Source organism: Poecile atricapillus, chromosome 2 (assembly GCF_030490865.1).
Source record: "Poecile atricapillus isolate bPoeAtr1 chromosome 2, bPoeAtr1.hap1, whole genome shotgun sequence".
Taxonomy (NCBI): domain Eukaryota; kingdom Metazoa; phylum Chordata; class Aves; order Passeriformes; family Paridae; genus Poecile; species Poecile atricapillus.
In genome coordinates this window covers 69,969,005-69,983,996 of record NC_081250.1, presented here as the reverse complement: position 1 = coordinate 69,983,996, position 14,992 = coordinate 69,969,005, and the positions used below count along the sequence as shown (strand labels likewise).

Genomic DNA, 14,992 nt, shown 5'->3' with positions numbered 1-14,992 from the left:
CCTAGCATAATCTCTTGCTTAACACAAGCAAAAAAAAACTACCACCCCATCCATGTGTGGCTGGGGAGACTGACAAGCAGACTTCCAATCTAAGTCCTACTGTCAAGAGTCTGAAATCTATAGTATATCATTGAATGGTTTGAGTTGGAAGAGACCTGAAAGATTATCTAGTCCCAAAATCCCCACCATAGGCAGGGACACCTTCCAGTAGACCAGGTTGCTCAAAGCCCCATACAATCTGACCTTGAACGCTTCCAGGGATGGGGCATCCACAGTGTCTCTGAGCAACCTTGGATTATCTTTGTGGCCTTCCTCTGGACATGCTTTAAAAATTTCACGTCTTCACTGTGCTAGAGACCTTAGACCTGGATGCAGCACTCCAGGTGGGATCTCACAAGAATCATCTCCCTTGCCCTCCTGGCCATATCTCTTCATGCAGCCCAACCTGTAGTGGGCCCTCTTGGCTGTGAGTGCTCATTGTTGGCTCCTCTGGCTTTTCATCCACCAGAACCCCCAAGTCCCCCTCCACAAGGCTGCTCTCAGTGATGACTTCTACCAGTCCATATTTATGTTTGGGGTTGCTTCCTGACCCAGGTGCAGCTCCTGAGCTCCTGGGACTTGGACGACTTCAACTTCATGAGTTCTTGTGGGCCCACTTTTCAAGTTCATCCAGGTCCCTTCTGAATGGCATCTCTTCCTTCTTTTGTGTCATCTGTGAGCTTGCTGAGGGTGCACTTGATCTCACTATATCATTGGTAAAGATATTAAAGAGCACTAAACACAAGACCTGTGATCCTGAGGGACACAACCCTCCACCAGCCTCTACCTGACAGAGAGCTGTGAACCACAACTTTGGCTACATCCATCCAGCAATTCCTTATCTGCTAAATAGTCCACCCTTCAAATCCATGTCCTTATGGTTGGAGATAAGGATGTTGTGTGGGACTGTGTTGAAGGCCTTAGAGAAGTCCGGGTGGATGACATTGTTTAGTCTTCCCCTTGCTGACTGTTGCAGTCTCTATCATAAAAAGGCCTCCAGACTGGCCAGGAATGATTTGCATTTAGTGTCTTTTATGTGCCTTAGCACTGCTTCCATGAGGATCTGCTGCATTATTTTCTCATGCTGAAATGAAAAAATGCTGAAAGAAAGTCCTTGCTGCAGGGCTGCTCATTGCAAAGTCTGCATGCTTGGCAGTACAGCAAGCTTGTCTTTGTTAAAAAATAAATCTAACAGAATTAAGAAGAAAAAGACTTCTTCTTAATTTTTTTTGAGACTGTCACCTCTTTGGCAGTATTTACAAATTAATTATTTTCAGTCAAGCTGTTCTAAGGGTGTTAATATTCCTTGCTCCACCAAATGGAGATTCACATGTCTGAATTATAAGTAGCTTAATACCATAGCTAATTACTGTTACTTAAGTTACATCTTAAGCCTTGTCCTTGCAGGGATCTTAGTGTGAGCATCCCAGTGTGACTACCACCAAGGTACAGAGCTGATATCATTCCCTGGGTAATAGTGATACCAGTACATGATCTTTAAAAGAAGAGTACTTTTCCTCCAGGAGGAACAAAAGTATGCCTTCAGATACTACCCAGCATTTCCAAATGAGAGATTATGAATGTCACCTTTTTTGTCAAATTCTTGCTGTCAAGATCTTTATGGTAAACTTGGGACACCAGCTTTCACACCTATGAATTTTTTTCTAGTCTCCTATCATGAAAAGTAAATGAGCCCAACTTGTGGTTAATCCCCTTCACATTTCCCCCTCCCTACACACGTTTGCTAATGCTGTTTTCAGTTGTTAGAGGTTTGCACAAAGGCCAAAAGTAGAAGTGACCTGTTTGTTTCTAAAACTTTGTACAGAGATAAGGAGAGCAGAGAAGGGACAAGTTTAAATTATTTTTGTGCCCCTGAGTCTTGCTGGCGTGAGGTATTTCTACCAGAGGCTTTTAGCTGCTTCACCTGCAGAGAGATGTGGCAAGAGTGCCCTGTGTGTGCTTCCACACTGGCATGCACTTCTGCCCCACGTCTTAATAGGGAATTACTACTCTGACCTGTGGCAGTACCTGTTAGGTTTGTGGATCTGAGTGACAGGCTTTCAAAAAAAAAAAAAGTCATCAGGCTTTGATGGGTTTTGTATTTTCTGTGCAAGGCCCTTAGCTTGAGTTGGTGTGTATCTAATTTAACATTTAAAAGAAAACAAAAAGGAGATGCCAGAAAAGCCAGTACCCTTTTACCCTTTGCTGCACCCATTTTAACAGTTGTCATTTAAAAATGAAAATATATGGCTTTAAAGAAAAATCAAATGTTTTATTCCCCCCTCCCCTTCACTAAATTTTCTGGCATTAGATTGTTTACCAGGCTAAAGAAAGCCTTGGCTGTTGGCTGTGGCTGAGGTTCCTCAGCTTCCTGGCTGTGGACTTCGGCTTAGTGGAGGGAGGCCTCTCTGCTGAGCAGGGCTTTGATGTTTGAATAGAAAGGATTAGGATTTGAAGCAAGGTTAGTTCTGAGGTGAGGAGAACCTGTTTGCTGGAAGTTAGTTTAGGTATTTGAAGACAATGTATCACTGTTTGGTTAAGGCTAATGCAGGCATTGGTGGGATGTGATGATTATCAAACTGTTTAAAAACAAATCCTAAAGGAGAAAAATTAAACTGCCTTTGTATTGCATGTCTACAGCAGGTATAATTTAACACTGTCAACTCAGTTCAAACAGACTGGGAATTTGGCTGCTTGTACAGTGTGGGCTGTTTTGTTGAAGTCCTAAGCAGTAATTTCTTATCTGAATAGAGCTATAGGGAATGGGGTGAGGGTAAACAGGAAAAAGACATAATTACATTGGTTTAAATTCACACCACAGGTCACACCAAAAGATGTCCTTGTGTAAACAAGAATTGTGTTTGTCCATACAGCTGGGTTCAGCTGTGCCTATTGCTGACATCCATTGTCAGCAGCAGATCATTTTTGTAGTATAGCCAAGAAAAACAAAGACAATAATCAGTCTTGTTGCATAGCTCAGTGACAGAGATGTTATTATACTGATGGACAAAGCAAAGTGGTATTTCAGCCCTGAGTAGCAAGAAGCAGCAAGAATATCTGTTGATGCAAGTATTTTTCTGTATTTTTGTTGCCATCTGATAGAGATTTACAGTAAACCCATACCACACTTTCACAAGTCTTGAAATACTGTTTCTTTTCAAAAAATAGTAAATGAAGAAAAAAATTAAAATCAAAACACTTCAGAAAATCTTTTTTGTTTGAAGTGTTGCCTGGAATCTAGGCATCAGAGGTACTGCTGGCTTTTTTTAATAGATGTTTTTACTTGTAGGTGTATTGTGGCACAAGTAACACATGTATAGAAGTGAGTTTTCATTCTGGGTAGACTCCTTTTTCTTTGGCATGTGTGCAGCTCTCAGGTGGGGAGGAGCAGAAGGCATACTGCCCAATGGAGGGAGAGCACTCTGCAGCAGCATTATTTGTGGTGGTATTTGCAGAATAAATTTGCATTTTGTTGTTACTGTGGGAAAATTAAAAGCACAATGACAGGTTTTTGGTGTTTGCAGTGGGTAGACCCAGGGCTTTTTGTAGTACATGTGCTACATTGTGTATCACTTCTTCAAAGCTACAGTTAGTTTGCCATATTAATATGAAGACTGAAAAAAATAGAACAGTGTAGGCCCAGGATGCATAACTGAGGTTGCAGCAAGAATTGGAAAAAAAACCAAACACTCTTCCAATGGACTTTGTGGTTTGATCTACAAAATTCACTGTGGCCTTCTCCCATTACTACTCCTCTGCTATTAAAGTGGGGGACATTGCAACACAATGAAAAGACTATAAAGTATTTAAGAATCATATCCAGGGAATGGAGAAAGCAGCATATTTAATAATTTTTATTTTTATTTTTTGATGATTAACTGTCCCAACTGAAAAACAGACTTCAAAAAGTGTGAGATCTTGCTTTGTGTTTGAGCTGCATGGTTGTCAGACGTTGCATGTCTTACAGAGACAAGCATTGACTCTGCAGCTCCTGATGTAGCTTCTGTCACCGAGAGCTTGTGATGCATCTTCTCTTCTGAGAAGGTCCTTGCCCAGCCATTTCCTCAGTGTTATTGGTGCTGGAAATGCAGCAGTGGTTTCATGTGACTCAAGTGTGAAGCATCTGTGCAGTTTGGGGTATGATGAGAAGACATTTGAGAGGGATTGATTTGGGCTATGGCGGCTTCTGCCTGTGAAGTTTTGAATTGTATTGCTTGTGGTTTTATTTTTATATATGTACATATAGCAATTCAAACAGCTATACTTGAGTTTTCCACAAGAAAATGCCAAACAAACCATAATAAGCACTTAATGCAGGTTTTCTATGTATCCAGAAAGTCTTTCCCTCTAGCATCGCTACCACACCAACTCTTCACGATTTTTGTAGGAGTGTGGATGTGTTGAACACAGCCCAGATAACTTGTTGGGATATTTATTTACAGTGGAATGTTTTGGTTTTGTTTTCTTCCAGTTGAAGCACGACTTTCTGCAGATAATATCCTTTTCTCCAGATGCATTTTATTCTTTGAGTATGAAGAATAATCTACTCAGCATTTTCCCACCCTTTATTAGCTTATCTCTGCAGTGATTCTCCACAGTGAGTCAGGGAAACACAGTGCTTTATTAAGGAACTGTATCCTCTTTTGGAAAAGAAGTCTTTGCTTTTAAAAAACAATAGCAAACTCAAGCATGCACTGTCTTGCTATGTTTAAGCCAATTGTAGACAATTGCAAGACTGATTTCAGAACAACATGATTTCAGAATTTCGATGTTCAACTTTGAAATAACTGGTGAAAATTGCTGGTGTACGAAAGCAAGTATTACGATGATGTTCTCCTTTGTTACTCTTCTTTGTTTTTCATCTTCTTGCTCTATTCTGTAGGAATTTGTTAGAGAACAGTATTGAGCAATGAAAGGAGGAAAGTCTTATCCCTGCCTGTGAGAATAACTATGTGTGTTTAGATGAGCCTTCCTCGTAACAATTTGAGAGTTAATTCTTAGAGTACTGTTTGGTAACAGAAAGATTTTGATAAAATTACAGTTGATTCCAGAGCTAACACCTTTTAAAATATGGTTTTAACTTTTACAATTATCTCTCTAGTAGAAGTGTCATTGAATAGTTGTCAATTGCATCAATTTGCAATATTGAAAATATTAATTAAATGCTTTGAATGGTAAAGCATTCCTTTTAAAAAGAAAGTCAGTCAAAAAATAACCGGTTACATACAACCTGTAAAAACAAAATTACATATAACTAGATATATTTCTCAGGGTTTGACAGTTTTAAGAAAGGATTTGTATCCTTTTTTGAGATGACAGTAGAATTTGTGTATTTGATTTTGTTTGGCTGCATTATCATGATTCCCACTCAGAGTTACCATTTCTGGTTCTTCAGATATTTTTAGAGTAATGCGCCTTGCTAAGCACTGCTGAGTTGCTTATTGCTGTTCATATCACATTCCAAACAAGTAGCTGTTTGGAGTTGGAGCAATGGTGTATACAAGCGTTACACCTGAAATTAAACATTCCTCCTTTTTAATTTAACGGGTGTCAGCAGTTTTTCATCTCTTGTGTTTGCAGTGTGAACAGAACTGTACAGTACTGGGCATAAACAGATTGAATACCCAGCATTCAGAGATGACTGCTCAGTATAGCCTATGAATAATTCTTGTCTCATACTACAAGGGGAAGAAAAATACTAGCTACAGTAACAAAAGGCCTGAACTAATTGAGTAACAAAAATTCAAACGTGTTAATGGATGTGGGAGGACTGGATTATTAACGGTTGCATTGGAGAAAAGCACTGCACTGTCTGTTCCCCTTGAAGCTTATGGCTGTGTGTTTATAATAGCAACCACTTATCCTAAGGCCTGTGTAGCTCGCGTTGGAGAGGTAAAAAATTTCTGTGGCCTTCCTTTCAGTGGCAAGCTACTTTGCTTACCTCCTCAAAACCTGATGCCTCTAGTTTCAGAGTACTTTGTGGCAGGGACTTTACCTCTGCCTGGAAGGTTGAGTGCTGTGTTTTTCATCAGAATTGAGAAGCTCTTACATTGCTGGGCATTAATTAGTTTTTTGTGGGTTTTTTTGGTTGTTTTTTTGGGTTTTTTTGGGGTTTTTTTGTGTTTTTACCTCCAGAACCCCAGCATAAAAGGCCACTGAAAAACAATAGCTGCTTTTAGCTTGAACAGCTGATGGGACACCATAACCATTTGAGCACTGTTAGTGTGGTCCCAGAAGTCTAAAACAGTGGTGAAGTTTTTTGCTTCTCTTCCTTTGGCTCATCCATGCCTCTCCTTCTTCTGGCATTCGGCTCCCCTTCCTTGCCCACCGTCCCCACTGCCTTGCATTACTGTGTGGTGGTGATTTGCCATGTAGCATGTCTGTGATACTACTTTGTGAAGGAACATTTTTAGTAGCGTTGGACAGAAAATACAAGCATTCAGTATTGCAGTCATGGGTTTGTTTTTGATTTTGCTGGTGATATTTTATTTATTTTTAGTAAAGTCTAGTAAATAAGTAAAACAGGGAGATGCAGTTCATGGAGGTGTACCCTAGAGATATGGAAAGGGGCAGTTTTACATTTTCTTGAAGAACTTGCCTGTAGCTCTCTGTGGATTGATGCTCGCTATGCATATGTAATGCTAGGTGCTATGATTTTTTTTGCCTCTGTAGATTGTGTTTGTTTTACCTTCCTCTTTCTAGAAAAGAGTATTAAGCCTCCAAATCTCATTTTGTTTTTGTCATCTTTTTATCACTTTTGGACAGTCTTCTAATTCATTGAGAATAAATGAGTGCTTGGTGCTTTGCTGCTGGGTTATTTTTTCTCTTTAGTAAGGTGTAAATGGGATAACACTTTTCTGTCATTTAATACCCATCTTGGACATATGAAACCAAGACAGTGGTGATGACTGCTAGCCCCTCACTTCCACTCGGAGGAGGCAGTACTAAACTAAACCTCAAGGCAAATATCTTTTTTTTTTTTTTCTGGTTATAAAGTATTGCACACCTTCAGAAATGTAATGTAAATGGATTAATTTCACATATTAATTTGATGAACCTTTGCTCTTTTCTCCGTACTAGCTGTCTGTGGGCCTTGTTTAACTACTTAGGCCAAGAAAGAGATCATGGTATAACTTGCAGCAATTATATAAACTGTGTTAGGTCAGCTGTATATGCCAACACTGGCTTCTGCTGTGCTTAAAAAAAAAGTGTATTTTGTGCTCATAGGGGTAAAGGAAATGTTCTTTTTTTTATTACTGTATTAATATATTGGTGTTGTATTTGACTTCCAGGTTGCATCACAACGCATCAGCTCAGTGGATCTTTCATGCTGCAGCCTGGAGCACCTGCCTGCCAACCTGTTTTATAGCCAAGACCTCACTCATCTCAATTTAAAGCAGAACTTCCTGAGGCTAAACCCCAGCCCATCTACAAGTAGAGCGCTTAGTGAATTACAAAGGTAAAGTCGTCTGGTTCTACTACTCTTCCTCTGTCCTTGGATCTGCAGGAACTTTCCTAAAAATTACTACCTCCTCTTGTGGAACATTGGCCTGACTGTAATGATTCAGAAATTAACTTTGTATGTTAGAAACAGACTGGCCTTCATAAAAAGCTTCATGTTTTTCTTGTGAATAGAAGGATATTTTCAGCCCAAAATGCAATTTTCATAATGTGTTTTTATCTATCTACTGAGGCCATACTGTAGTTCTTCAGCCTTTGACTCGTGTGAGTATGAGTTGGTGAGCTGCCCATCAAAGGCAGCCATTCTAGGTAGGAACAGTACTGTGTGTGATCAAGTGAAGAAGCTTTTTGTTAGCTTTCCCGCCCCAAGCATGGAAAGCCCTGATTTCTTGAATTCACTGTCGTTCCTGTCCTCTTTCTACTCTGCCCAATCTTAATTCTTCTTTCTTAGTATCTGTGACCTTCCAGTTCTTTCCACTGCAGCTCATCTGAGAACGTAACAAATGGGTAGACAGCAGCATGATTGGTGCTCTGAATGATTTAATGTATGTGTTCTGTGGAATCAGCAGGCTTTCTGTGTTCACGAAGATGAATGTTCCCATACTGAATATAAAGCTGTGATTTTAATTTCACTGGTAACTGAATCGCAGAGTACCTCAGGATTATATTTGTGGATGGTCCTGTTCAAACAAAATGTTTTAAACCACATTTCTAAATCCCTTCCTCTTTGAAAAACAACTGAAAAATGCAAGATGGATTATGCGGGCTGTTGTATTTTTATATCATTCCAATTTCATTTTGGAAAAAGAAAAAATTTGGCATAATGAAAGATGAATGAACCCAGCAAGTCTGCCTCACAAACAAAGCAGGCAGCTATTCCAAGACCTTATGAGCACAGTCTGGAGGGGAATTCTGACTGGACTGTGAATGTCACTATAGGTCTCCAGATAGCAAGTAGAATTTTAGCATAAGCTAATGATAAACGTGGACAAATAATCAGTGTCTCTTATTTTAATGACTTCTTATAATTTTTCATTTTTGAATATCAGGAAGTGTAAAGGAGATACTTGATTATGCTTTGTTCATGTACCTACAGCTAATTATTGTTTGGAATTGACTTGGATTTGTCCGTGTATTTGCAACTAATTTTGTTTGGGATTAGAAAGCATTGATAATTAATGTGATGGGCAATGTTTGTTTTCTGTTCGATGTTCTCTTGGTATTGCAGTTGTAGGAACAGCTGATGAGTCTTGCTGAGAGTTAATAAACTCTTAAATTTTTTCTCTCTAACATGAGCCTGAACATAAAAGATTGAAAGAGTTCAGGTGGCAAGATATAACTCTCCTGTTTCCTGAGATTCTTCTGAGATGAGGAGAATCTGGAGAAGTGACCCTGAGGTGGTGCAAAACTGATTGTCTTTCATTCTCCTGTGAGCTGGTCCTATTCTGTAAGCGAGTCTGCTGTGCTTCCATTGCTTTGAGCTTGGCAAAAAGGCACGAGGCAGGTCTGGGAACTTCTGGAGGAAAAAACCCAATTAGATTACACAGCACTGTTTTGGTGTATCCGAGTAAGTGCATCAGAAACTCCTGCCCTTGATGTTTCCCTTTGTCTGCTTGATGTCTTCCAGCCTTATCTTCACCCAGCAAAGGTGGCATTGCCCAGACAGTGAGCAGCTGGAGGAAGCTGTTGCCACTGTTTCCATTGTGTGCCACTGGGAAGGGCTCTGTGAAGTAGCAGTAGTTCCTGCTGAGGGTTAGGAAAACCAATGCCCAGTTGGTTGTCTTTTGCCTCCCTACTGCAGCAAAACCATGAGCTCACCCTGGACTGTATTCCCAAGCCATTCTCTAGTGAGTAAATGCACAAATATCTAGAAAGAGGAGAGCACTGTATGTTTTGAAGTTATTAGTGAAACCCAGTATCAAAACATATGTAAAGTGAATCTTGTCGTTCCTGTGAACACATTATCTGATTTATTTTTTTTTTTAACCAATTCCATATAACCATATATAGGGGTTGCACAAGGTAAAACTTCACTGAAGAAACCAAAAGTCTTTTTTTGTTCACGAGCATTCTTTGAAATCACAGGAAAGCAAGTACAAAATCTCTGCTGTTCTGATTTGGTACTGTTGGCTTTTCTACGAAATTCTCAGTTGCTAAATTGGAGCTGCACATGAGGCAGAGCACCACTGGATCAAGCCTCCAGGTATTTAAAGCTCCAAAATAGCCATGTGCTTGGATGTTGTGAACAAAACACATTGGGATTTATATATCTACTCTTCCTGGTACAATTTTAAAGTAAAACCTTGTTAGCAAGACAGTCTAGGAAAATTTGTCTTCCTATAAGCAGTTCTTGGTGCTACAGTTCCCCTTAATAAATAATAATAATAAACTTAATTATAATAAACTTAATTAAACAAACTTAATAATTAATAAAGTTTGGGTGGTAATTTAATGAATTGGATTTCAGAACAAGTGTGTCAAAGACACAATAAAATACCAACTTTTCAGCCACCCATTGAGTATGAACTTGCAAGCAGCTGTGTCACAGTAATGACATTGATGACTAGCACACTGACATGGCAGGTACAGTCAGGAATGAACTGGGGATAAAAGGAATTTCTATTTCTGTTTATATAGTTGCTTCTTTCAGTTGTTAAAATAATATCATTTGTTGCATTTATGAATAAAATGTTTAGTCCTGGTCAGTACATGGCATCTGAAAGTGTACAGAGGTGTAGATGCACTTTTTTCCCAGTACGTGCACTTTTATTTGCTTTACTGCCCACTCAATCCCCTTTTGTTGCTGTAGATGCTCTGCAGATGTGAACTTCCGTAACTGAATTTTCTGAATATTGAAAGGTAGATACAGCTACCTCTATTTTTTTCCTACTTATCGGGGAATACATATTTCATGCTATGTATACAAATAAGTCACCTGAAAATTCATCTGTGCTGAAAAAAGTAGCAAATGATGCTACTTGTTCTCCCTCACAGAATATTTTTTAAAACTACAAGAAAGGATGTTTCTCTTTTGGAGGAGAGATTCCCTGGTTGAAATGCTAACAAGAGTTCAGGCTTGCTAATTTTGTGGAGTACTGTTGTTCTGAGTTTGAAGTGAAAGAATAGACAATAGTCTTTATTTACTGTTGCTCTGATTCACTGGACTGAGAGCACTTTATATTTAAAAGTTATTGTTTCAGTTGGTGCTGCTGGAAAAAGTGGTTGGTATCAAGAGTATTATATTCTTGTTAATGTTGAAAAGTAAGTTATCAGTATGTGGATTTTTAAGTTAAGACTGTTTCAGATTTAAAAGAAAAAAAAAGAAAAGGGAGATGTAGTAAGACACAAAGTAGTTTTAAAAAATAAAAAATTATGCTTGTCAGTTTAATCTAAAGAATGAATTATTATGCTGATTATGGTTGTTAATTGTTAACAGTGATTATATGGGTTTTTATCTTAGGATGAGTTGGCATCGTTTCTCTCCCAGAGCCGTTATAGAAATGAACTGCCTTCTCAGGTGAAACTCTTTGGGGCTAGTCGCAGAAATTTGAAGATGCATTTCTAGGTTATGAGAAGGCCGGAGCACTCTGAATTACTGATTAAAGTGTTTTTGAAATCCCTTGAAACTTCCAATTTTTATCTGAAAACCCAGGATTTCAGGCAACTTCAAGCTAAATCCTCCTTACAAATTTATTGTGCAATAAGGAGGTAATCTAAAATCGTTGTTCAGAGAACACTTGGAAGCAAGGGGGAACCAGTATGGCCAACCTAACTGGTATGAACCCAGCAGGCAAGGTTGCTAAAAGTCAGTGTGATATGCAGCTTGATCTTAGCTTGTACCTAGAAACTGAGGAGCAGGGAGGAAGATCTCCAGCCTGCCACTTGGTTGGCCTCAAAGTACATTGAGGTACTTATTGTGATTATTGCTATTAGTGAATGAAACTGAGGTTAGTGGAGACAGTTAGATGGTTTAATGAATGTCAATTACACATCTTCCCTTTTGTCAGGCCCCACAGGGGCACTGCCAGTAGATGCACTGGAAACGATTTGATCTTTCTCCTTTTTTTCCCCCCCCCACCTTTATTTTGGGGGATGTATGTTTGGGTTTAGAAGTTGTCTTTTTTTCTTTGTTTTCTTGTTGTTGTTTATGGAGTTTGTTTTTTGTTATTTTTATTTGATTTGGGATTTTTTTTTTTATTAGTGGTTTGGGTTTAGTTTAGTTTTTTTAATATTCAGATGAATCCTAATATGTGGAACATGCTAACATTTCTTGCTCCATGGTGTGTGAAGATGTGGGGAGCTTCCTCTTGCAACTCTGTTGGTCTTGGAGAGGAGTTAACCTTACTTTTTATGCAGTTTCTCCTCTTTCACTTGAAGTCAAACACTGAAGTGCAGCTATTTCAGCAGCAGGGCAAGAGGAAAGGTTTGTGTGGTATTGACAACCAGAGGTCTACTACTAACAAACCCTATCCAGTGCTTGCTATATTTTAATGCTACACTTATTTTCTCATCTCTGTAGCCTTGGAATTTATTTTTTTAAAATATTTATAATGCTAAAGATGGCACTTGAAGTTTCTTGATTACATAATTTCACTGCTTTTGTTTTATCCATTTTGTAAAGATATTGAAGAGTTTGCTTTTGTTAGTGCCTCTTTCCAAACCTTCATGACTGTTCTCCTTAACTCCTGTGTATCTTTGCAATCTCAAGAAAGTGCCCTTGTGAACACCCAGCAAAAATCAGTGGCATTTAATTAAAGAAAAATTAATTTATAAAATTAAGTCTCTGCAAATGTCTAAGTGGGGACAATTGAAAAATTGGTTTAATGCCTGAAACACATTGATTTTTTTTATTTTATTTTTTAAATTGGAACAGTTAACTTAATAGTAGTATGAGAAAAATAAATGGCACTAAGATATATGCAATAAAAATAGCATAGTCTAAAAGTAGAAATTGCAGTTGGATTAATTGGATTCACTTTAGTGAGCTGTAAGGCTAAGTACAGCAGTATCTCTTCTGAGCAGTGTTTCAACAAGTGAACATATTTATGGAATCCAGTTATTGTGGATAATAATCCACAGTTTACTTGTCCATTTTAATTGTCTATTCTTTTTTGGATATGGTTTCCCAAGCAAGAATTTTCTTTTCATGTAGTTAAACATGTTTCAGTTTGGAAGTCCACCCCTAGTTAATGCTTTTGTATTTCAATTATAAATTTCCAATGGAGAGAATGTGAGTATATTTTCACTATTTTTTCCTAAGAATTTTGTCCTTCCTCTGAGGTTGGTCTTTCTCCCCATATGAAGCAGTGTGTGGTAGGTATGTGCAGAAATTGAGAACTGCATTGTGAAGTAGTGTGGGTATTTGCACTAAAAAAAGCATACACTTGGTTCTCTTGTCTTTATGGTACTCTTACCAACCACGTCATATAGTAAAAGCTTTATTGTTGTTAAGTTTGGAGGTAGTCTGAATTTGACTTAACATCTAATTATTTGTTCATTTGAATTGTCTTACTAATTTACACTTTTGACAATGACACCTTTCTGGAAAGGGAATGCTATGACAGTATTTCTGGCACCAGGCTAGCAGCTCCCTTAGGCAGTAAGGCCATGGAGGGTAATCCAGCACAACTTCAGAAAGGGAATAACTTGCACCTTTTATTTCCAAGGAGGAAATTGCCATGGCAGAATTTTATGGAAATTTTCTTCATGATTAAGTAAGTGGCCAAAGTAGCAGATGCTCAAGAAGGTGGCAAGTTTTAGTTTGGTTCTAAAACTTGTCACAGCACTGCAAGGCAAATGCCATTGTTCTGCTCAGAAATGATGCTGAAACTGAGGGACACTTAAATTGCTGCTTGAAAATAATATTGAGCTGTAACCACAGCATAGTCATGAGAGCCCAGGTTCTGGAGATAGGTTTGGAAAAGTGATTGTTTTCCATAGATGGAGTTCTTTATTAAGCCATGCCTTCCTTTGCAGGTGTAGTAAAATACTGTTTTATAATTGTTTTTGGTAAGAGTAGGGCAAGACCAGTTTTGTCAGATGAGCCTGTTATGGCTGAATTTCAATGATGGTGTATGATCGCCAGTTGGAATACACTATTTCCCTTGTCCCAAACATAGTGGAACACAAATGTTGTACTGTGTGATGGAAATTCCTCCTCTGTTCACACCATGTAGGTCTGAATTTGAAATTAGCACGTCAGTCAGTTCATTGCTTTGCGGTGATGCAAACTTTTCTTGTTAGTCCCTCTCCTTATTTTGCATATGTCAGACTAAAACCCTTCCTGAAGTGGCAGCTTCAGGATTAAGTGAGTGGGCAGTTTTTGGCTCAATTAGGGCAATTATTGTTCCGTCATATTGCATGTTTAAACCCAAGGGTTGACATGTCAACATTTAGCTCTAGCTTAAATTAGGGCTATTTTTGTTCAGCAAAGTGAATGTTTATGTATTGACCATTATAAAAGAAAGCTAGTAAGCTAGCTGAGCATAGTGTATTGAGAGGTGCTGTTCTTCAGGTTGACTTTTACTGAGATAACAAAGTCTGGAACCATAGAAGGGAGAGGACAAAAAGCATATGTATGTACTTGATACCAGGTCATTGCACTGTTACACCTCAATTGAGCAATGCTGTGCCTTTTTTTCATTCTAGCAATGCCGTGTGGGCAGCATTGATATGTGTGCCTGCTTCCGATAGGAGTAAAGATTTGGATGTGAGAAAGCAGGAAAGATGTTGCTCTGTAAAATCTATTGAAAGACTGATGCTTTGCAAATTCAGCCACAACAGAAATCTTGAGTCTGTAAAATACTTCTCTCCTACCTTATTTGTATTGATGTGACATGCAAGTAATACTGGCGTGACTGACAGTAAATCTGTCTAGATATAAGAAGTGCTATAAACAGTTCAGCATTTCAGTTGTGCAGCGTGACAGTGCTCCATAACGGAAGTGCACTGGCAAGTTTGTGATGTGGATAGTGGGAAGTGAGTGGCCAAAGATAAGAGGTAGACTTAGATCTAACTTTGAGCAAATTCCTGCTTGTTTGGCTCAGTAATGTTCTGCACTTGACAGTGCTGCATGAGAAAAAATACTACTTTAGCATTTTCTAAATGAACATGTTTGCAGTGGGGCAAGAAAATCTCTTTCCAGCCAGATGTCTTAAATTGGTCTCTTAACTTTAACTAAGACTGTGCTGTCTGTCTTTCAACGTTTCCATAAATGTGATTAAACAATGAACTTTCATTTGTGGATTTTTTGATGTACGCTTCTATGTGCATTCTGTATGAGTTTATCCAATACTGGATGTACTATTCCTCCTCACTTAGGCACTACATAGACCTGTTAACCAGTTCAGTTTGTGTCCTGAGTAGTTAGATTACTCACTAAAGACCTTTAATAAGTACACATTACAGCATATGTAATAGAGTAGAGTAGTAGAAATGTAATCCAGATATGCCAGGTAGGGGGAGCTTTTTTTTCCCCTCTTCCTCTTTGACT

At 38.6% G+C, this 14,992-nt stretch overlaps 1 protein-coding gene across 1 annotated transcript in view; it reads left to right on the top strand.

The window, feature by feature from the left end:
* PHLPP1 (PH domain and leucine rich repeat protein phosphatase 1) overlaps positions 1–14,992 on the top strand; it is a 137,598-nt gene that overhangs the window by 83,893 nt on the left and 38,713 nt on the right. Inside the window, exon 4 of the mRNA XM_058830383.1 lies at positions 7,332–7,498. Within this exon, the coding sequence (XP_058686366.1) occupies positions 7,332–7,498 (167 nt within the window). The remainder of the gene's footprint in view (positions 1–7,331; positions 7,499–14,992) is intronic.